Source organism: Rhinoraja longicauda, chromosome 9 (genome assembly GCF_053455715.1).
Source record: "Rhinoraja longicauda isolate Sanriku21f chromosome 9, sRhiLon1.1, whole genome shotgun sequence".
NCBI classification, from domain to species: Eukaryota; Metazoa; Chordata; class Chondrichthyes; order Rajiformes; family Arhynchobatidae; genus Rhinoraja; species Rhinoraja longicauda.
The window spans coordinates 30,320,275-30,344,827 of record NC_135961.1 but is presented as its reverse complement, the minus strand read 5'-3'; the positions used below and the strand labels follow the sequence as shown (position 1 = coordinate 30,344,827).

Sequence of the window (24,553 nt, the reverse complement as noted above, 5' to 3'; positions counted from 1 at the left end):
GGTCAGGCAGCAGCTCTGGAATATATGGATAGGTGACGTTTCAGGTCAGAAGGTCACAACTGAAATGGCCCCTATCCAGGTTCTCCACAGAAGCTGCCTAACCAGCTGAGTCATTCCAGCACTGTCTTTTTAAAAAAAACATTTGCATGGTCTGATTGAGACATTGAACTGTGAACACTAACCTTGCCATGACCCTTTTCCGCTTTCCGGAAACATTTGTTCAAGGAAAGATTGTGCCTTACAGAGTTCTTCCAGCCAGTGGGTGCATTGGTAAAATAAGGAAAACGTTCCAATATCCAATTGTAGATATCCTTGACTGGCAGACATTTTCTGGCCGAGTGATCAATCGCCATAAAAATAAGGCAGCTAAATGAATAGGGAGGCTTGGAGTTCAATCCACCCTTCTCATTGTTAAGTGAATCAGAGAGTGGCAAAGATGAAGTGTCTTCTTCAGTAACATCACGAGTAGGACTAACACTTCGTAGCATCTCACTGCCAAGGCTAAGGTTTTTGAGTAGGTTTTTATTTTCATGAAGCCAGTTGAGGTTTGTAAGCTCCTCATCATCTGTCATTCCTTTCTCTGCAAAAATAGTTCCGGGCCTGGAACCACCCATCACCTCTGGAAGAACATCTGTTGGACAGTTTGAATTCAAGCCGCAAGGCTCCTCTGTGCCCGAGGTCTCCCCTTTCTTCAATGGAGACATGCTGCTGATTGGACCCATTTAACTTTCACATCTATAAAGCAAAGAAAAGGGAATATAATCAAAGAGAGCATCTGTTTTCACCTTTACGACTTTCATCACAGGTCGCAAAAGATTATAGTAACACAGAATGGAATAGTTCCATGTCAATCAAGCTTCATGACCACACAGCAGAAAAAGTAATCAAAATTGATTTTAATGTACACTATGTACTTTATTTTATGTACATTATGTAACCATCACAGCATTTTTCTTGAGAAACAATCTTTTATTAGAACCTGTGGCAGTTTCTCTTTCCTCTGCTCTTTAAATGGCTAAATAGGCCATGTTTCTTGTACAAAGCTATGCGTCATTCATTGATCCATCTTCAAATCATTGGCTAACAATACCATATATACCCTGTGCATAAACCCATCAGATGGTTCCTAATAAATTGTATAGTTCTACTCATGTTTAAAACCAGGACATCAGGCAATCTTCCACACTTGAATATAAATAATGGAAATATCAAACAATTGGACCTGGTCAATCATTCGGTCTAAATTTCTCACAACACAACTTTGCTGTATTGAACCGTTTATGTTCAAAAACAAAAGTGCATCCCCGCGTTATGTTCCTAGAAAACCATTTGTGGTGTAACCAGCTACAGACCACTAAATTTCATCATGCTTTAAGGAATGTGACAAGTAAATTGGATGAAAGGGAGCCAGTGGATGTAGTGTATCTAGACTTTCAGAAAGCCTCTGATAAAGTCCCATACGGGAGATTGGTGAGCAAAATTGGTTGGCAGACAGGAAGCAAAGAGTAGGAGTAAACGGCTCCTTTTCAGAATGGCAGGCAGTGGCGAGTAGAGTGCCGCAAGGCTCGGTGTTGGGGCCGCAACTGTTTGAAATGAGACATACAAGATCGTAAGATGTCTTGACAGGATTGGCGTAACAAGGGGAGGTTTGTTTTTGTGAGAAAATCGAGACCATTTTTAAAAAAAAGTTTAAATCACAGAGGAGATTCATTTTTTTTAACCCTCAGAGTAGCACATTTTCAGGAATCTCTTCCAAAAAGGATGTTGGGAAGTAGAATCTTTGAATATTTTTATGGGAAAATTTGATCCAAAGGTTACCAGGGATAGGCAGGAATACCCAGATGAGACATGGTTATTAGTTGGTCTCCCCCCCCCCCCAGTTTTTCCATTAAAGACATCAGCCATGCTGTTGAGTGGCTATTTAGTTAAATATCTAATTAGCAACACAATGCTCACCTGCTTCAGGAGCAAGTCCTCCTACCCCACCCATTTCAATTCAAGAAGGCGCCCACAAAAGCAAATCTGATGCCGAAACATCCTCCAGTTTTTCCACACATTCACTGCTTTATGTGGTGTTCGATTTTGATGCCTATCTATTCTATTGATCCAAAAGTCAATTTGAGTTCCCCCATTCTTATGTTTTCCATTTCCTTCTCCCTCCCTGTGTTCTCTGATATGATGTACATCATTCAAACATACAAGTCCCTGCAGTGCCCACTGATTGTGAAAGGCCTTGAGCATAAAAGCAGACAGTGCAATAAGTCATTTCCAAGGATACCGATAATGCAAATGTAACTCCACGAGGTAGAACCATCAGGATGGGTGAATTCCACCGATAACTGTAATTTGTGCTGTACTTTTATCATCCCTTACGCACTTCACAAGAGTGTTACCAAATTAAATATGACATCAAACCATGAAAATAAATAGGACAGGAGGCGAATGAATTGTTTGTCTTTAAGGGCCATTTTTAAAGGAGAATGTAGGTAAGAACGTTTAGAGATGGATTCCCATACCTTAAACTCTAAAAAGTGTTGTAATATGAGTATTTATAATTTAATGTAAAAGACACCAGGTTCTAAATTAACTCAACGGGTCAGGCAGCATGCCTGAATGTGGACAGGTGACGTATCGGGTCATGACCCTACTTCAGACATTCATCCCTGACCTGAAACATCATATATTCATGTTCTCTAGGGATGATACCTGATCTGTTGAGTTACTCCAGCATTTTGTGGGGTTTTTTATAAACCAACACCTGCTGTTCTTTGTTTCTGCATAATTCAATGCAAGTTTGAAGTAATGGACTTCACGAGAAAGTTACAAATATATTCCATTATAAGTGGTTCTAGTGAAAAGTAATGTGATGCAGTTTATACATTTTTTAAGATAGTTGGGCAAGTTAAGGAAATGGTTGAGAAATTGAAGAAGATGTTGACTTTTTATTTGGTATTCCTATTCATTTTAAACATTCACAGATCTGGGACAGCATGTGACAGAGGATGGATGGTTGCGAAGTAGATGGTAATGGATGCACTGGTTTTATATAGATATTTGAATTTACAACGATGCCTGGAATTGCCACATCATTGGTCTTCCTGTTTTCATGACCTTGATCACATATATATTGAACTTAAAAAATAAATTGTATTCGCCGTCTTCATGTCCACTCTTCCAATTCTAAATGAATTTCTTTCAGTGTCTGGCCTTTGAAAAACACCAAATTCCTAACAACCTTTGGCTTTCTGGGCATCATGCTCATTCTAGTAATATATGGTTTGTTCGCCACTTCATCAATCCATCCATAGTACTTTTTAAGCAATAAAATGTTTGAATGGTCTCACTTGTTAATTATTCCACCAGTAGGATGTTCATCTTCACTCCCTGATCCTCATCCAAATGATGGAGAATCCAGCATGTCTGGTCCATTACTGGTTTGACCATTCATTGAAAGTGGATGTGGCCTGACTTTCCCCATGTCAAAATCAGCTATTGCTCCAGATCTAACCTAGAGTCTTAATATTTTATGTGTCTGCTTTCCTTCACTTCCTATTTTGGCACAGAATCTCTAGCCTAGCTACTTCCCTTCATGGTCATGAATTTTATCACAAAGCCTAAAACCAACCGCATGAAAACAAACACCCTCCCAGGATCCACTCTGCCTTAGGCCTAATTCTGTCCCTTGTTTCTATCCCATCCTTTTTCATGGTATTTCCAGGATATTCTTTCCCTGCTCCTTAATCCCTACTTCCTATGAAGTGCTGACTACCCCAGGCCTTAAATCGGCTGACATTGTAACAGGTTTCTTCTCCTTCAGCATTAGTTGTCTTAATTGCCAGCTGTAGTTCCAAACTCCCTTTTCTGTCTCAACTATGAGCAGATTATTGCCTCTCAAATCTGGTCCAAAACTGAGCCACACCTTTTATTTTAAATTTCCCCAATCAAAGTTTAATCGCTGCCAATGAAATAGCCCTAATCAAAGTCACTATAGTTCATATGACTGGCCCATATTTCAAATTGAAAATGAGCTGCCCTGTACTGAAACAGTAAATGACGGACTTTATCTACTGAAGCCACTGTTTTTGTATTCATGGCGGTAAGATTGGAGGCTTTTCCAGATCCCCAGTGTCTGTTGAGCACCATTTATCTGTGACCTCACAGGTTACTGGGGAAAACATTGGGAATATCAATGCAGACAAAACGGTAGTGCTGAATCTTCTTCCCTGAAATTGGTTAAAGAATGAAAGAAAGTTGTCAAGATTGATTTACAAGACGATGGGAAAAGATCCTCAGAGTCCTCTTTGTGTTACATATTCATATCTTGACATGGACAAAAGGGAAATTTTAAAAAAGGCTGCTGAACAAATTGTATAATGCCAAATTGGTTATTTTTGATTTTTTGGTTCTTGGCCATTTTCTTCATTTTTGGTTTTCGATTAGTCTTGCCCAGAATCTGGAAATCATCTCAGGATTTGTGCTCCCCAACTAGGATCCTGGATTCAGTCCCAGAATTTGCATCCCCTGGAGTCAGATGGGCAGTTTATGGGAATTATAGCTTGGATCTTTGCTTTATGGTGTGCAAGGTAGGCCCCCAAACTGGGAAACATTCCTACGTCTTATACTCCATGTTGCTGTGACTAATCAGTCACATTTTTCCCAGATACCACATTAACTAAGATTTACTAAAATCAGTTTTACATCCCAAAATTAAGAATTGCAGAAAAACTGATCAACAATATCACACAATAAGAAATGTTGATTTGTTTTACATCACAGAGTGTGCAGTGGAAGATGTCCTTCCACTCTGAACTCACTGAAGTTTCCGATACAACATGCTGTTATTTAAGCACCACCCATAAAGGCCAACTAACAGAGAAATCAAAATAGTCAGAGGAAGGAAGTTAATGTGTCTTTGCATCATTTAAAAACAAATCAGATTTTTCAAAAAGCTAATAAAACAGTTCAGAAACATTTTTGATGACTCCTTAATTGAAATATAATAAACATAAAAAGTTGTTTTAGTTATCTTCTTAATAGTAGGTGCAAAACTGGGGAGTTTATATATAAACATGAGAAGCTGGAGTTATTCAGCGGCTCAGACAGCATCTCTGGAGAAAAGGAATTGGTGATGTTTCGGGCTGAGACCCTTCTTCAGACTGGGTCAGGGGAAAGCTTTCTCAGTCTGAAGAAAGGTCTCGGCCCTGAAACGTCACCTATTTCTTTTCTCCAGAGATGCTGTCTGACATGCTGAGTTACTCCAGCTTCTTGTGTATAACTTCAGTTTAAACCAGCATCTGCAGTTCCTTCCTACACATTATATACAAACATTTTTTTTTTAAACAGAATGTTCCAAAACACCAAATGCACAAATCATATAAAGTAATTCCTTAACCAAATGTATATCAAACCCTTTCATAGGAAAAAAATCAAACATTCCCCTTTCTCATTAAAAGGCTAACCAGTGGCACATTGACGCAGCTGGTAGAATCGTGCCTCACAGCAGTAAGAGACCCAGGTTTGATCCTGATGTAGGTACTGTCTGTGTAGAATTTGCACTTTCTCCTCTCCCTATGAATGCGTGGGTTTCCTTTTGGATTAGTGCAAGTGGGTGGTTGAGGCTGGCTCCATGAGCTGAAGAACCTCTTGTGTGTCATATCTCCTTACAGCTCTATGACTAATACATTAATGTCTGCCCTTGACAAAGAAGCCAACGCATTCTCTCGAAACAATGAAACCTGCATTCATCGTTCGCAGTCAAACATCAGTCTAAAAATACACTTAATCCAAGAATAATTTTCTAAAGTTGTAATTTTGGATTGATCCAGCTGTTCAGTGTCCTCGTATTATGCCAGGTAGCTAACTTAAGAAACCTACTTAATACTGAAGTATACAAAATAATTGCCTTAACCTCTGCAGGACAAAGGTCCTTAACCAACCTGTCCATACAACACTGCTTCCTAACTTTAAAGGTTCACCATTACACCCTGGAAAATGCAGAACATATATTCTCAGAATGAAATTCACCATCACCATCTATGTATCCACGCAGAGGTAGTGAAGATCAAAATCTGAGACCTGGCACGAAGGCTATGGTTCAGTGATCCCTGTATTTCTATATGCTTCTGAGACCTGGCATCTCAAGGCACTGGAAGAATATCTCTAATGCTGCCTCTCCAAATTCTTCCAAGTTCATTGCTAGGATGAGCAAACTAACATCAATGTTCTTTCCTAGGCCGACACTCTCAAACTTAAGGTCATAGTTACAGACAGTCATCTCTTTTGGGCAGAACACGTTCCTCACATATTCAATACCATACTTCTAACACAGACAATCTCTTCTGAGGTCTGCACAAGAAAAGATTACTGGGTGGACAGAGTAACAATGTGGCACAACCAGCATTTTTGTGCAATTTTTTTAATATCACCACTGGATAGATATGCTGAAATTCCTGCCTACATTAGTTATGGCAATTTAAGGAGAAAGCTCATTTCCCAGGACATCTTGGGATGAGACAATGAATAAACCCAAGAGCAACACAACCCCAGTTAAATCCAAGACACTATGCTAGCTGGGAAGCATTGAATTAAGCAAGTGAAAAGATGCTTTCACAGTGGTGTATGAAAATAACTGCACATGCTGGTACAAATTGAAGGTATCACAGTGGTGGTCAGGTTAAATTCTGGATGTAAAAAACGATGAACCGTTGGAATGGATTTCCAGGTAGGATAGTGGAGTGCTCGGCAGTTTGATGAGATGAGGAAATTTGGGTTTTACTTTACTCTAGGTGGATGTGCAAGAACAAACTAATTGTTTTCGACCTTAAGTATCTTAAGTGATTCAGAGGAGTAAACAAAATAAATTTCAAAGCACTTTGCAGCTAAGCAATACTTGTAAAATGTAGTTATTGTCTTAATTGGAAAAGCAGCAGCCATTTTGAGCACAGCAAAATATATATTTTTTTGTATTGTGAATTGATGAAGTATTGGTCTACAATGGGGAACCACCGTGCTGTTGGAAAAAGTGCCACTGATTGTTTTACATCCACTTGAGGGAAAGCTGGGTTATCTGTTTAATGTTTCATCCAATCTCTTAAGTGATCGTGAGTCCACCGTTTTCCATTTCAATAACTAACACATCATCCCTTATCAGATCGTCCCAAATTTAAATCTTGCTACGACTTATTGTGCACAATTTGTCTTTGAAGAGGAATTGGCTAAAGGTGCATATTACTGCTAGGATTATAATCAGAGATATAAGGAATTTTTAAACAATGAAAAATAACCAGCAGGATTTCAAATTGGTGCCAGGACTGGTGCAAAGCAGATGCCAGGTTGGTACAGTAATTTTGCATATTGGCAAAGAGAGAAAATGGTTGCTGGGAACAGCATTACATACAACCTTCAAAACTCACCCAAGATTGTACTCTAATCACTTCAATGCAATTTTAACTTGATCAGTGCCAGCATATGGTAGTCATTTCAATTCAGGACCTAAAACATAAATAAGAAAACTTGAGACAACATTCTGATGTTTTATATTACAAAGAAAAAGTGCCATGGTCACATCTTTGATATCTGGTAAAACATAGCATCGTTATGGCTTTTTCCTGATTTTCTAACGACATTCGCTCCATGGCCTGGTAGTTTTCAAGTACCTTTTATGAGATGAAAGGCCATAGTTTAGAGAGACCGCATAGGAACAGGCTCTTCTGCCCACCAGATCCATGCCAACCATTGATCACCCAATCACATTAGTTTTGTTATTCCACTTTTGCATCCAGTTCCTACATACTAGGAGCAATTTACAGAGGTCAATTAACCTACAACCCCACGCATCTTTTGGGATGTGGGAGGAAACTGGAGCACCCAGAGAAAACTCATACAGCCACAGAGAGAACATGCAAACTACACATGGACAGCACCCAAGGTCAGGATCAAACCCAGGTCTCTGACGTTGCAAAGTAGCAATTCTACTCGCTGCGCCACATTGCTGCATTTAAAGGCAATGAAATATTAACCAAATCTACCAAGAAACATAATAACTGCACACAATTCTCATTTGTACCTTCCTTGAATCTCACAATAATGATTATTATTGTGAACCTAGGTAATGTTTCTTCTCCCACAACTGATGTATTTGAATTGCTTTCCCAAGCAACACTAGTTAAGTTGCAGTCAAACTTGGACATCTTCTGACTTTGTATTAATTTCATTGGCATTTGTGGGAGCTGTTCTCAGACTACTCTATAGGTTTAAGGTGAGAGGAGGGAGTTTTAAAGGGGATCGGAGGGGAAAGTTGTTTTTTAAACTCATCATGTTGCATATCTGCCAGAGCAGGTGATGCAATCAAATATAATACAAACAATCGCCCAGATGTTCTAGTGGCCAGAGATCCTAGGGTGACAGAGGAACTGAAGGAAATCCACATTAGGGCAGGAAATGGTGTTGGGTAGACTGATGGGACTGAAGGCTGATAAATCCCCAGGGCCTGATGGTCTGCATCCCAGGGTACTTAAGGAGGTGGCTCTAGAAATTGTGGAAGCATTGGTGATCATTTTTCAATGTTCTATAGGTTCAGGATCAGTTCCTGTGGATTGGGGGGTAGCTAATGTTATCGCACTTTTTAAGAAAGGAAGGAGAGAGAAAATGGGAAATTATAGACCAGTTAGTCTGACATCAGTGGTGGGGAAGATGCTGGAGTCAATTATAAAAGACGAGATTGTGGAGCATTTGGATAGCAGTAACAGGATCGTTCCGAGTCAGCATGGATTTACAAAGGGGAAATCATGCTTGACTAATCTTCTGGAATTTTTTGAGGATGTAACGAGGAAAATTGACAGGGGAGAGCCGGTGGATGTGGTGTACCTCGACTTTCAGAAAGCCTTCGACAAGGTCCCACATAGATTAGTGGGCAAAATTAGAGCACATAGTATTGGGGGTAGGGTACTGACATGGATAGAAAATTGGTTGGCAGACAGAAAGCAAAGAGTGGGGATAAATGGCAGGCAGTGACTAGTGGAATACCGCAAGGCTCGGTGCTGGGACCGCAGCTATTTACAATATACATTAATGACTTGGATGAAAGGATTAAAAGTAACATTAGCAAATTTGCAGATGACACAACGCTGGGTGGCAGTGTGAACTGTGAGGAAGATGCTATGAGGTTGCAGGGTGACTTGGACAGGTTGTGTGAGTGGGCGGATGCATGGCAGATGCAGTTCAATGTGGATAAGTGTGAGGTTATCCACTTTGGTGGTAAGAATAGGAAGGCAGAGTATTATCTGAATGGTGTCAAGTTAGGAAAAGGGGACGTACAACGAGATTTGGGTGTCCTAGTGCATCAGTCACTGAAAGGAAGCATGCAGGTACAGCAGGCAGTGAAGAAAGCCAATAGGTTTACTGGGTTAATTCCTGGAATGGCGGGACTGTCATATGTTGAAAGACTGGAGCGACTAAGCTTGTGTACACTGGAATTTGGAAGGATGAGAGGGGATCTTATTGAAACATATAAGATTATTAAGGGGTTGGACACGTTAGAGGCAGGAAACATGTTCCCAATGTTGAGGGAGTCCAGAACCAGGGGCCACAGTTTAAGAATAAGGGGTAGGCCATTTAGAACGGAGATGAGGAAAAACCTTTTCAGTCAGAGAGTTGTGAATCAGCGGAATTCTCTGCCTCAGGGGGCAGTGGAGGCCAATTCTCTGAATGCATTCAAGAGAGAGCTCTTAAGGATAGCGGAGTCAGGGGGTATGGGGAGAAGGCAGGAACGGGGTACTGATTGAGAATGATCAGCCATGTTCACATTGAATGGTGGTGCTGGCTCGAGAGCCAAATGGCCTACTCCTGCACCTATTGTCTATTGTCTATAATTAAATAGACAATGCATTTGCAGTTAGTGTAGATAGGTAAAAACTTTTGGCAAAGGCACAGTGGGTTGTACAATTTTATGATTTTTATTCAAGTTCATTAAAGTATTTCTTTCTTCCTTGCTCATGCATAGTGCGAAGCTTAGAAACACAGAAACAACATATCACCTCCCCTTTTGAATACTATTGACAATCAAATCTCCTGCAACAGGGTTTGAGAGTCAGCAGATTGTCCCATTTGAAACTGACACATCTCAGGAACAAATGCTCATGTTTCAAGAAATAGCAGTCTTTCACATGTTCAAATGTATTCATCTCATACAGAGAGTTGAATGGGCTTCGAAATGGCCTCTGTTGCCATGGGGTAATTCCAAATGAAATAGTTGCAAATACTTAATTGTTTAATGAGAAGATTTAGCTTGCCAATGATGCACTTTCAACAACAAAGCAGTACATCTTTAACTGCCATAAAGCAATGACTGTCTAGGGACACTGAAAATTAAACAGAAAATGCTCCAAATATTCAGCTGGTCAAACAGCATTGGCGGAGAAAGAATCAAAGTCAACAATTAACTATAAAGTGCAAACTTTGTTTCTCTCATAAGTTGCCTGATCTGTTGGGAATTTACAGTCTTTGTTCATTTCCAGTGCCTGCAGTTTTTTTAAAATAAAAAAGTTTCGGAAAGACCATGGAGTGCAGCTAAATGCACAGGCAACCAATTTTAGTCATCAGAAGAGGAATGTTATTAAAAGTTGAAAAAATCCTAATGGCACCTTCAAACATAGCATTTGAATTTTGTGTGAAAATCATGTGTGCACATACAATTTTATCAATAATTTTCTAAATTTCTGAATTTTCTAAATACAGCATTTAATTGGTATTTGGGACAGCAATGGTGCAACTACGAGAGCCGCTGCCCCATAGCGCCAGAGACCCAGGTTCAACCCTGACCTCGGGTGTTGTCTGTATGTACATTCTCCACGTAACTGCATAGTTTTCAGCCAGATGGTCCATTTTCTTCCCACGTTTCAAAAACGTGCAGGTTGGTAGATAATGATAAACAAAACAATCTAGGTGCTAGATATCCACAATTAAAAACAGGCAATGTTGTGAATATTGTAACTTGATGGGAACGTGTAGAGAATAAAATGGGATGAGTGTAAATGGGTGGTTGAGGGTCGAGTGAGACTTGGTGGACCACAGGGTTAGTTTTCGTGCTGTGTCGATGTCAAGGGCAAAGATTTACAAAGTAAGTTCTGAAGGACACAAAAATACGTTGTTCAAAATAATCTCCGCAAACAAATTGCTCACAATGTGGTTGTTGACCTCCGCTCAGTCCCCCTAGGTGTACGTGATCTCCCGGTTGCTAAACTCTTTAGCCTTTAACTCCCCCTCCCACGCTGACATTTCTGTCCTGGGCCTCCTCAATTGTCAGAGTGAGGCCCAACACAAATTGGAGGAACACACCTCATATTTTGTTTGGGCAATGTACAATCCAGCTGTATGAATATTGATTTCTCTAACTTTTAGTAACCATTGTTTTCTCTCTCCGTTCTTTCCACCTCCCCTCCTATTTCCCCCCTCCCCCCCTCCTAGTTTCACTGTCCAGATAGACACGAAAACACAAAAAGCTGGAGTAACTCAGGACAGGCAGCGCCTCTGAAGAGAAGGAATACGTGACGTTTGGGGTCAAGACCCTTCTTGTCTGAAGAGGGGTCTCAACCTGAAATGTCACCCATTCCTTCTCTCCAGAAATGCTGCCTGTCCCGCTGAGTTACTCCAGTGTTTTGTAACTAAATATTACTGATTGTATGCCTCTCAGCTAACAATGAACCATTCTATATTTCCTGATTGTCTGCTTTGATCTGTCTTTTCCACTCTTTACTCGTCCACATCTACATGTCTCCCTCTCCCCTGACTCTCAGTCTGAAGAAGGGTCTCGACCCCAAACGTCTCCCATTCATTTTCTCCAAGGATGCTGCCTGTCCCGCTGAGTTACTCCAGCATTTTGTGTCTATCTTCGGTTTAAACCAGCATCTGCAGTTCCTTCCGACACAATGTGGTTGTTTGGCCAACATGGTTGTGACTGGATATCATTGATTTTGGATGGGGACACATGCGGAAATGACGAAGATCCACCCGAGTATTTTTAGGGGAGAAAGGGAAGGCCGTATCGACATCGGGCGGTGGCGCTTCCTGTCTCCTCAATCCGACCACGTGGACCTGTCAGTTTACAGCGCTCTCGACAAGCTGCAACATCTCATTCAGGAAACTGACACGACCGACAACTCAGTTGTTGGCTCCTCATTCTCGACCAGGCCTACAATTCTGGGCCCCATTGCACAAACTCTTTAAAAAACGGTGAACTCTATTTTTTTTGTTTTCAATCTTCACAAAACAGTTAGACCACCAATTTAAATCTTAAATCTTAGATCTTACGACATCTTGAAGTAGAAATAAATATAAAACGATCGAAATTGAAAGGTGAACCCCGAGCAACTTAAAAGCTTCCAAATCCAGCGAAATATTGCAGGATTTCAACTGCTATTATAAGAAACATCCGTGTTATAGATTTCATCGTTTTAATTTTTATTAAAAAAGCCTTGTTGCATTAGAAATAACTTTACACCAAATCAAAAAAAAATGCGAATGCAGAGTTCGGAACTGGGGGTGCTGGTGAAAGAAGTTTGTTTTTAAAAACAAACAGCCCACCGCGTAGTTTTTAATGATAATTTACATAAAACTAAGAAAGATTTGTTTTCGGTGTGAGCTCAGCCCCGGCGACGTGAAACGTGGTGCGAGCGCTCGCGCCCCGGGGTCGCAAAACTTACGTTCCATGATTCCCGGGGAACGTTCTACTGCGAACGAAAGAAAAAAGAAACCATTCGAAGCACGAGGGGCGCCCGGCGCTTGCCGCGGATCCTATTTATATAGTCAGAGGCGCACTGCTCCCCCGGCCGCTCATTAGGGACACTTTCGCCACTTTCTCACACACACACATATATATTTATATATAGATATATATATATATGTACTCACGATCTTCCGGTGCTGCATCCCGAGGGGGGGGGGGGGGGGGGGGAGGACTGCTACTTCTATTTCGTGTAATTTATTTACGTTTTTGGCTTCCCGGGTGCCGCGCTAACAGCTGCCCCTCGTCCGAACCAAAAAAGCGAGAGAAACTCCAAAGAACGCCACGAAATCCCCTGCTGTTGCCATGGTAACGTGCCGCCGCCTGGAACCCCTCCCCTGACAGCGGCAGATGGCCCTGCACCCGTCGCTTTGTGTGCGCCTGTGTCCCAATAAGGCAGTTCCTCCTGCTCAGCGACAGGACGGAGGGTGTGTAGGCATCAGTCGGTTGATTTGGGGACGCAGCAATAAAGTTGAAAAGATCAATTATTTTTAAAAATAATTTCGTCTTACATCTTTTTAAAAAAAAAGAGGGGCTGATGGAAACAGGGCAGTGCAATCCGCAAATATGTATTTGGCAGGAGAGGCCAACCAATGATATCGTGGTCTCGGGGTTCCTACGCGTCATTTTGGCGGTAAAGCCTTGAGGTTTTGTATGGAAATGATGATCATGATGACAACGAGTCGCTGATTCAGAGGCAATACGCTTAAGGGCATTTAAAGAGTTTGGGATGGGCTGACCTTTTCAGTTTACGTGCGACGGACATGTATCGTATGTAATGGTGGATTCCCGTCGATTAATTCACTTCATTTTTTTTTAAAGTATCAAAACGTGTTTTGATGCATCTCAACGATGAAGGAACACGAGAAAGGATGCAGATCATCCTGTCGATTTGGCCATGTAAGTACGTCTTTCTGGAGAGAGCAAGTTCCATGCAGTCAATTTAACACAACAAGCCGCCGAGTATTTTTTTGCGGAAAAAAAATCAGCGTTTGTTCACATGCCAATGATTAATATTTAAAAGTGCGAAAAACCAGCGTTTTTGAACCTGTCCAATGACAAAAAGTAATAAAGCTCCTCGTGTGTATTCGTAATTGCATGGTTTACATTTGAATTGTGAAGTGGTGCTAAATCAACTTTTCCCTCGGTTTGCCTTTCCTTTGGTATCATAAAATCATATGGCGCAGAAGTAAAGAGACTTGAGGAACCCCAACATTTTCTGGGTTTATTGCAGATTTTAAGTATTTGCAGATTTTTTTAATATTGGAGGGAAAAAGGAAGTCTTGCCTTTCATACAGCAACTTTTAGGATTTCTGTATGTTGCGCACAACAATTTTTTTTTTATAGTAATCTAAACATTTGTCATCCAGGAAAGTTGGCAATTAATTTCTGCACAATGCCAACAAAATGATAATGACTAAATAATGCATTTGTTTTGCTTGGTAACGTTTGAATAATTACCATTTAAGGGAACAGATTGGGCCTCGATTTCCCCTTATCCTGTTGTGTCTGGTGATTGAAAGGAAAAAAGGCTTACGTTTACAACAGGTGGTAGAAATGCTACCATCTGCTTTGTACCCCCAGTATTAAAATGCTCAAGTTTCAAGATGAATGGCAATTTATAAATGTAAACTCCCTTTAATCTCTTTTATTATTTGATGGATATTTCATCTTTTCTTGAAAGGAACAGATTGTGCTGATGTATCGACAGACCTCTCATCCAGGTATCATCTTTCATACCTGAATTCCAGGAGCTAATTGCAGAGGGGAAAAAAAATTGTAATGTCACCCAGAAAGGAGGAGAGTATGACAAATTGGAATGCTCTTTTGGAATGCACAGATGATGGGATGAACAGCTCGCTATTCTGCTCTCATTTAATGGCAACATTGCAGGTGAGCCTGAAGCCGTCTTACTACAGACAAATGCATTCACAACATGACCATCAGGAACTAATATTCCCCTTACCAACCTTTTGTCCTACCAAAGAGTATTTAAAGTGGGAAAACATTGCAACTATTCTTGACTCATAGCCTCATCCTGTATACAATTTAAGATTAAGATTTAATTTTTTTTAAATTGTATTAATTTGTTCAGTCAATATATTTGTTTTAAAGAAACACTGAATGATATTCTGTGGGTCTGTTATTTCCGATTGCAATTGCAGCCCCGGTGTGTTGTGTATGGAGAGGAATGTTGTGTGTTACAAGGAGTGGAAGAGTCCTGTAGCTTTAATTGCCTATAAATCTGCTGCATTCCCATCCCACTGACAGCCTGATACAGTGAACATTGTTAATCAGAAATAGAAGAGCCTAATTTTACAGTCTGTGCTTTCGGGTTAAAGTGGGATACCAGTACTAGTTCATATAGCCTTGTTCATTTAAGAGCGAATACGCTAATAAAATACTCCATTAACAAAACCAGTTTTTCTTGAGGGGCTTTTTGTTTGCATACTTTGCCTCTGTTTTGTTGTGATTTTAAGAGACTTGTTGAATTCCATAGTTAAGTAGTGGCAAATGAAGCTCGCCATAGCAAATGAAATCTTCTAAGAGAGATGTGATTGCATTGGAGAGTGTGCAAAGGAGATTTATGAGAATGTTCCAGGGCACAAAATAATTAGCAATGAAGATTTAAAAGTACATAAGCTTGGACTGTTTCAATTGGAACATTGAGTGTGAGGTATGCAAAGAAAATTACGGGAGGCCTAAATAAATAAAGCAGATGGAATTATCATCTCTGGTAAATAGATGAAACGTTGCCTGAAAGGGTGACACAAGTAGATACTTTCATTATCCTAAAAATGTACTTGAACCATATCATGTCGTGCTACAGACCAATTTCAAGTAAGTGGGATTGGGTTAAGTAACTTTATTTTGACCAGTGTGTTTGCAATGGGTTGAAATGCTTCCTGTGTCAGTAATTCTCTGCACATTCTATTCCATTATACATTTTCAGTGAGGAGAAATAATAGTTTAATGAGGTACATTCAGTGTCTATAGGTAACAGGCTCCAGTGCTGCCAAAGGTGTGATATTGTGTTCTATGCTGAGTTCTGGAGTATGGTTTGCAGTGTTCTTTAAGTCATTGAAACATTTCAGCAAAATGTAAAATTAATATGTTTCTTTTGACTTTAAATATGGAGACTTGTATCAAAGTTAAGATCCACATAAACTGGGATCTCTGGACTATTCATTAATCTAAATAACCAGTTATCTTTCAATCAAGCCCAAACATGTTAGCATTTTTCTCCATTGGCTTCATTGAAAAGTTACAAAAATCTGCACCAATTTTTAAAATCTCATCTCAATCTCTGGTACTACAGACAACAATATGGGTTGAGTTAATACTCATTCCCGACCTATTCCCCCTCCTGACCCGAAACATCACTTCTCCAGTGATGCTGTCTAACCCACTGAGTTACTCCAGCACTTTGTGTCCTTTTTTGGGCTGAGTTAATGCTCTGTTTAAAACAACAACATCAGCACACAGACCGTATTTGGGGGTGGTACAGCTGCCGTCACCATTGACCAGATTATGTACTTCATGACACTGTGACTCTAGAACTTAGATCTTTTCTTGTTTCAATAGCTTAGTACTTGGAGTCATGACCACTCCTGCCACTGCCTTCCTATCCTGTTTATGTAATAATACCACTTCCCCATTTCATTTTATATTCTTTCTTTTCATTTACAGTTTCTTTCAAAATACCCTCGTGTTGCAATAATGAGAAGGCATTTTCACATCTTACTTAATCTATTCAGTGTAGTCCTATCGAGCCCTATTACAAGTAATAATGTTATTCAAGGGTGTTTGTATTATTCTTTCTCTCTTTGAAATAGTTTGCCACTAATTATAATTTTGTCCAGAAATCAAAAGTGTTTCATGAACTGTGAAGGACCTTGAGATATCCTAAGATGGACATGAAAGGAATCACAGAAATGTTCTGGTGATTCCTACTGAAGGGTCAGTAGGGCAGTAAGCCTTGGACTCCTTCGATCAACTGCAAACCTGTCAAATCTATTCCATACTAAACTCTGAACTCGCAGATAAGAACACCACCATTTGGCTGCTTGCCTTTATAAACAAGCCATTGCATATAAGAGTTGAGTTGTCGTGTTTCATTTGTACAAAGTTTTGGTCAGGCCGCACGGGGAGTATTGTAGAAACATAGAAAATAGGTGCAGGAGGAGGCCATTTGGCCCTTTGAGCCAGCACCGCCATTCATTGTGATCATAGCTGATCATCCACAATCAGTAACTTGTGCCTGCTTTCTCCCCATATCCCTTGGTTTCACTAGCCCCTAGAGCTCTATCTAACTCTCTTTTAAATTCATCCAGTGAATTGGCCTCCACTGCCTTCTGTGGCAGAGAATTCCACAAATTCACAACACTGGGTGAAAAAGTTTCTTCTCACCTCAGTTTTAAATGGCCTCCCCTTTATTTTTAGACTGTGGCCCTCTGGTTCTGGACTCCCCAACATTGGGAACATTTTTCCTGCATCTAGCTTGTCCAGTCCTTTTATAATTTTATACGTCTCTATAAGATCCCCTCTCATCCTTCTAAACTCCAGTGAATACAAGCCCAGTCTTTCCAATCTTTCCTCGTATAACAGTCCCTCCATCCCAGGGATAAGCCTCATGAACCTACGCTGCACTGCCTCAATAACAAGGGTGTCCTTCCTCAAATTAGGAGACCAAAACTGCACACAATACTCCAGATATGGTCTCACTACAACTGCAGAAGGACTTCTTTGCTCCTGTACTCAAATCCTCTCGTTATGAAGGCCAACATGCCATTAGCTTTCTTCACTGCCGGCTGTACCTGCACGCTTGACTGGTGTACAAGGACACCAAGGTCTCGTTGCACTTCCCCTTTACCTAATCTGACACCATTGAGAATAATCTGCCTCCTTGTTTTTGCCGCCAAAGTGGATAACCACACATCTATCTACATTATACTGCATCTGCCATGCATCTGTCCACTCACTCAACCTGTCCAGGTCACCCTGCAACCTCCAAATATCCTCTTCGCAGTTCACACTGCCACCCAGCTTTGTGTATTCTGCAAACTTGCTAGTGTTGCTTCTAATTCCATCATCCAGATCATTAGTATGTATGTAAATGGTTGCAGCCCCAGCACCGAGCCTTGTGGCACTCCACTCGCCACTGCCTGCCTTTCTGAAAAGGACCCGGTTATTCCTTCTCTTTGCTTCCTGTCTGCCAACCAATTCTCTATCCATGTCAATACCCTACCCCCAATACCATGTGCTCTAATTTTGCTCACCAACCTCCTATGTGGGAACTTATCTAAGGCTTTCTGAAAGTCAAGATACACTACAGCCACTGGCTCTTGTGTGCAGTTTTGGTAGGCAAGGAGGTCAGGGAATCGTTAAGGAAGTGATAAGGAATATGTGTCCGATGGCAGAATCTTGTTGGAACTGGCAAAAATTGCAAAGGGTGATCCATTGAATGTGGAGGCTCATGGGGTGGAAGGAAAGGACCAGGGTTCGTGCTCTGTGCAGAAGGAGAGGGGTGAGAGCAGTTGCGGAAATAGATGAGGTGCAGTCACGAGCTCTATCCACCATGGTAGAAGGAGAGTATGTCTCAGGGAGAATCTAATCAAGTTCTCAAATTTCCAGTAACCCTTCCTTTCTGTCTGTATCAGAACTGGACATTTCTGCTGATCATCATTTTGGCTCAATGTTTTGTTTTCTTTGTATATTGCAGCTTTCTAGGTAGGTCCCACAACCTGACCTTTAGCAATACATTACACAGACACTGAAGCTTAATATAATTTCATCTGCTACACAACACGGAGTCATCTGGAATGTCACTTAACGTTGAGTCGTCTGGTCTCATCTCCAGAGATATTCTGTTCCCCACCCCAAAATCTCCGCTATCTAAAACGGACTTGTTTTTTCTCTTTCCCTGTTCTGTGGAAAGAATGGATTCTAACCTGCAGAGTGTTTCATACTTTCATTTACTTTTACCACTGTCGGGGTCAATGTGTGAGATTGGCCGGATGCAAAAGAAATATACACTTATTCCGCCACTTAACCGTAATCTCTCAAAAACGTATTTTAAATATTCTTCTGCTTGACGTTGTTATGGTACTTTGGAATGTGCATTTTCTAACTTGATTTTTGTCTTGCCTTTTTATCTGACAGTAGAAGAAAGTTTCTTCCATTCAGCTCAACCAGTTATGAGAGGTAAAAACCCAATGTGCTTACCTATTTCCCAAGAAATGCTGAACCCCCATGTTTAACAGTTCACAAGATGGTCTGGATACAACTTTAAAGCAAGTGGGAACATACACTTAGATGCACGCTTACTTTTAACCCTATCCTTCCAACCATAGAAAGTTTTCCAATTTAGTTTGTTTTTATTGATGGGAGAACCTTTATTGACCAAACTGCCTGCAATAAGTTTTTTAACATTTTGGATTCTCACTTGATTTCTTTAGCCCTTTATTTGTGTAGAATAATGGGTAGGCCTGAAGCTGACATCCTGCTGAAAGTCCAGTTAATACTTACCCATTTACTAATAGATACACTGGTTTGGAAGTTTTAATGTCAATTACCAAAATGAAGGTAGACATAAAATGCTGGAGTAACTAAACGGGACAGGCAGCATCTCTGGAGAGAAGGAATGGGTGACATTTCGGGTCGAGACCCTTCTTCAGACAGTGTGACCTGCAATTTTCACTTTCAGCATCTTATTTTAGAGACTATGTGACAAGTTCATGGTGATATCAGTAACAGCAGCATTGTGAGCTCTAATGATCTAAGCACTGCAAATCCCGTGGAAATGGTTTTCTCTCATTAGAGTTGCTGCCTTACAGCACCAGAGACCCGGGTTCAATCTTGACTACGGGTGCTGTCTGTACAGCGTTTGTATGTTGTTCTCCCTATGACCATGTGGGTTTTCTCCGGATGTTGCAGTTTCCTCCCACACTCCAAAGACATACAGGTTTGTAGGTTAATCGGCTTTGGTAAAATTATAAATTGACCACAGCGTGTAGGATAGTGCTAGTGTACGGATGGGGTGATTGCTGGTCGGCGAAGAGACTGTTTCCGCACAAGATCTCTATGGTAAAGTCTAAAGGAAGTTGAGGCTTTTGAGAGGATGGTAAAGAGACTCGCACAGCAAGTTGCCTGGTTTGGAGATGTGCAAGACAGGTTTTTAACACTGAGATTGGGAGGTTCCTCGAACATGCTGCGAGGAGAGGTTGTAGAACCAGATATGATAGTGACTTTTAAGAGGCATTTAGACAGGAACATGAGCAGATAGGGATTAGATTTATGTGGACCACATGCAGGCTGAAGGGTTGAGGTTGATTGGCATCATGGTTGGCACATTGTGGGCTGAAGTGCCAGTTCCTGTGCTGTACTGTTCTCTATTCTAAAATGGGTAATAACACTTGAAGGCATTTGTGTGGCCTCACTGGAATGATTGCAGAGGCATCTTCAGGTCCTCTGTCATTTTTAACGCCAACTACATATTGTAGCTATCATCTGACATATTTGGAGGTGAACAGGAGTATAATGATTGTTTTCATCACAATCATTTTCTTGTCTATTATACAGAGATGCTCTGTTTCCTTTTTATGGCAGAGTCACCTAAAACCTTTGAGATGAATGTGCACATGCAAAATGTCCATCAAACATGAAACTCATCAATAGCAAGTTGCCTGTAAGCCAGTGAAAAATACATTATCTTCTAATATATCTTTTTTGATCAAACCTCCTCACAGCAGACAGTGTTGTACTAAGAGTGTAACCTCTGTCATCAAGTGACATATAGCTAATGTATTCATTTTCTTTCATGTGTACCAACAACAAAAATGCAAACACGGTAGCGCAGCGGTAGAGTTGCCGCTTTACAGCGAATGCAGCGCCGGAGACTCAGGTTCGATCCTGACTACGGGTGCTGCACTGTAAGGAGTTTGTACGTTCTCCCCGTGACCTGCGTGGGTTTTCTCCGAGATCTTCGGTTTCCTCCCACACTCCAAAGACGTACAGGTATGTAGGTTAATTGGCTGGGTAAATGTAAAAATTGTCCCTAGTGGGTGTAGGATAGTGTTAATGTACGGGGATCACTGGGCGGCACGGACTTGGAGGGCCGAAAAGGCCTGTTTCCGGCTGTATACATATGATATGATATGATAAAGGGGTGATTTAACAAGCAAAAAAACTAACCGTGCAAGATATTGTGTTACTGCTGGCAGTAGGCTTTAATCATGTAGCAACTTGGGAAGTCTCATCGTGGCAAAGTGATGAATAGCTTTAGGTCGTGTTCACAATAGTTAGAGGTGATTAATGGGATCAATAAGAATGATAAATTGGTAGTATGTGAAATGTATACTTTGGCTCTCTATCGTGTAGTGATCTTCATCCCATGTGTAATTGAGTCACACAAAGCAGGAAACTTGGGAATCCAACTGTTCATTTAACTTAGTTGAGGTTCAATTAGTACAAACTTAATGGCCAAAATCAACTGCAAATAGAGTAATATCATGAACTATTACCCTGCCCATTCCCAAATCAATCTGTAAATCATTCTCTCTCTGGTATCCACTTCCTTTAGGAAAGCATGTTGTTTTTTAATCCACCACCTTTGCAGGCTTGAGTTCCAAATCAAAGCATTCTGAATATTTTTTTTAAAATGAAACATTACCTCAGCGCAGGAGTGGAAGAACTATCTCCATTGAACCTTACACAGTGTACGTAACTATAAACCATTGCAGCACTGTTGTTTCACTACCCATTGGAAGCACTGCCCAGTTGATATACAAGCTGCAAATATATGGCCTGAATTTTACTAGGTTGTAGATGGTTGGTGACATAATGAAGAGACTGGTGACATGGGGATTGCAGTTGTTCATGGGGCATTGTAACATTCATCAACCCACATTTTTCTTATTACGAGCTCTAAACCTTGACTTGAATAGTTGTACAGTATTTGCTTCCAGAAGCAAAATAACACTGAGACAGAATTATATGTTGGAGATCTATGAACTTGTCCTACAAATAGCCCGAATGAACAGACGTAAATTTAAACCAATCCCTCTTCTGAGGAAAATGTAATTGATTCAAGAATAGAGACTTTTCACAATCTCAACATACCGTGTTTTGAAATGTAGGACCATATGCAAGTGACATGAAAATTAGTGGTATGGTGGACAGAAAAAGGCTGTCTAAGGTTACAGCAGAATATGGATCAATTGGAAAATTGGGTAAGTTAGTGAAATTAAAGGTGATGTATTTTGGAAAATTATGGACATGCACAGTAAAAAGCAAGGCCTTGGGGAGTGTTATTGAACAGAGGGATCTTGAGGTACATGTACATAGTTCCTGAAAGTGGCAACCTTATAGACAAGGTGGTGACAATGGTGTATACCACACCTGGAATACTGCGCAGTTTTGGTCTCCAAATTTAAGGAAGGACATTCTTGCTATTGAGGGAGTGCAGCGTAGGTTCACTAGGTTAATTCCCGGAATGGCGGGACTGTCGTATGTTGAAAGACTGGAGCGACTGGGCTTGTACTCACTGGAATTTAGAAGGATGAGAGGGGATCTTATTGAAACATAAGATTATTAAGGGATTGGACACCCTAGAGGCAGGAAACGTGTTCCCAAAGTCGAGGGAGTCCAGAACCAGGGGCCACAGTTTAAGAATAAGGGGTAGGCCATTTAGGACGGAGATGAGGAAAAACGTTTTCACTCAGAGTTGTAAATCTGTGGAATTCTCTGCCTTAGAAGGCAGTGGAGGTCCATCCTCTTGATACTTTCAAGAGAGAGTTAGATAGAGCTCTTAAGGATAGCGGAGTCAGGGGGTATGGGGAGAGGGCAGGAACTGGTTATGCTGCACCTGGAACATTTTATGAAGTTCTGGTTGCCATGCTATAGGAAGGATGTGATTAAGCTAAACATGGTGCAGAAAACATGCACAAGGATGTCCCCTGGATCGTAAGACTTATTAGGAGAGATTGGGCAGTCTGTCTTCACTGGAGCAAAGGAGGCTAAAAGGTGATAAAGGGATATAAAATTATAAGATAAGATACATAGTCAAAATATGTTTCCTATGGTAGGGATATCTAAAACCAGGAGGATAAGTTTAAGGGGAGATGGAGGAGGTTGAAAGGGGATCTGAGAATGTTTCACACATAGAATAGTCTGGAATGAGCTGCCATAAGAGGAAATGGAGACAGGAACAGCACCAACATATAAGAGGCATCTGGACAGGTAGGCATGGTGACTGAATGAGAAAGGCAAATAGTGGATGATGAAATTAATGCAGGCAAGTATGATTAGTGTAGGTAGGCATGCTGGCCGGCCTGTCTCTGTGCTGTGTGAACACTTTGACTCTGTTTGCAGTGCTATGGTCTGAATCTCAGCTATGCTTGAATGTGCAAAAGACTAATTGTCTGCTGTCAGAAGCCTTGTGATAGCCAATATCCAATCATCATTGGAACACGAACACCTCATACAGGAGTGGCCAACAACTCTCAAGGAAGTAGAAAATAAAATAATCCTAAAAGAGGTGGGGGAATCAATTGAGGTTTTGGAAGTAATGAACTTGTGTTCCAGTCACTCAGTAGCCACAAGTATCAATTTCTACCTTGTTATGTTCAATAATGGGATGACTTTCTTTCTCTGCATATACAGACTCTTTCTGGATGAGAATTGGAAAATTTGTCCAGATGACCATTTTTTGCATAACAAATGAAAAATAAAAACAGAAAGCTGCAGATGCTGTAAATCTCCTGATTCAGGATCTGGATTTTCAACAGCAACTGTCCCTTTGTCTCCACGGATGCTGCTTGACCTGCTGAGTTATCTTGTGTGAGCAGCTGTGGTCAATTGGGTCTCTATTAATTTCAGTGTGACCTTGCTGTGAGTATTACAGATTTATGTACATCCGTGTTTCTACCACACTAATAGAGTCTATAGCACGTCCAGAGTAAATGCAAAATGAAACCGACGACCAAATTATTCATCCAGTCCCTGTTTAAGTGTCATTTCTCCATACATTTTATGGAGCATTACAACCAATCATGATCTGCCTCTTTCTAGGTTGGATGAGTGACTGGTTGTTATTTTATTTTATCTCCATGTTTCTTATTTTATTTCCAAGGGTCAACAACAGGGAACGACTGGCATGCTCCAGACTGCAGAAATACGTGCTGAGGGACGCACTGAAGCTTGGCGCAGCCAACAACAAGGCTCTGTGGGGGAGGACCACTGTCCAGGGTCCTTCTGCAGCTGGACATTGGGGGGGCACGGTGTTAGGAGACACCCTTCAAATGAGGGAAGGAATATCACTCCAGGGGGGCACAGGACTGGAAATGATGCCGGGTAAAATATTTGTGAACACTACAATACGATGCAAATGAATGTATATATAGCCTCCGAGAATGTCGGAAGAATTTTTGCACAGTTCTTATTTTGTATGTATTTTTTATTCTGAATAAAGTTTATTTTAATTTTTAATCTCCATGGTCAACAGGTATTGATGTCAATTATTTCAAGGACTGGATCAGTCTCCCATTGCTCTCCTTTCTATAATCCTCTCATTTAAAATAATTCCAGTTGTTCTGGAAACAACACCTCCTTAATTCATTGATTCAAGTCTACTGCAAACCTGAACAGCCTCATGGAACTGAGTATATTGTAGAGTATATTGTAGGTTACAGCTCCATATATGGAAGAAAAACACGAGGAGAAAGAAACCTCGAATGGTTCACAATGATCTTGGGCTGTGTTTGCATTGGGCTGTTG

General features: G+C 40.8%; 1 protein-coding gene and 1 long non-coding RNA gene across 4 annotated transcripts in view; one reads left to right on the top strand and one right to left on the bottom strand.

Annotated features, from left to right (window-relative positions):
* The window catches only part of LOC144596566 (forkhead box protein N2-like), a 35,196-nt gene extending 22,244 nt beyond the window's left edge, over positions 1-12,952 (bottom strand). The window contains exons 1-3 of the mRNA XM_078405024.1: positions 12,907-12,952; positions 7,413-7,491; positions 183-735 (exon numbers count right to left, since the gene is read on the bottom strand). Of these exons, the coding sequence (XP_078261150.1) occupies positions 183-722 (540 nt within the window). The 5' untranslated portion in view covers positions 723-735; positions 7,413-7,491; positions 12,907-12,952. The remainder of the gene's footprint in view (positions 1-182; positions 736-7,412; positions 7,492-12,906) is intronic.
* A 136-nt stretch (positions 12,953-13,088) lies between these two features.
* LOC144596950 (uncharacterized) lies at positions 13,089-24,203 on the top strand. 3 transcript variants are annotated; one of them, XR_013547673.1, is made up of 4 exons: positions 13,135-13,206; positions 13,601-13,678; positions 14,469-14,671; positions 23,910-24,203. It is a non-coding gene; the product is annotated as an uncharacterized LOC144596950 (long non-coding RNA). The 3 variants fall into 3 exon arrangements; XR_013547671.1 differs by having other exon boundaries at positions 13,089-13,678; XR_013547672.1 differs by having other exon boundaries at positions 13,089-13,678; positions 14,463-14,671.
* Positions 24,204-24,553: the final 350 nt, after the last annotated feature.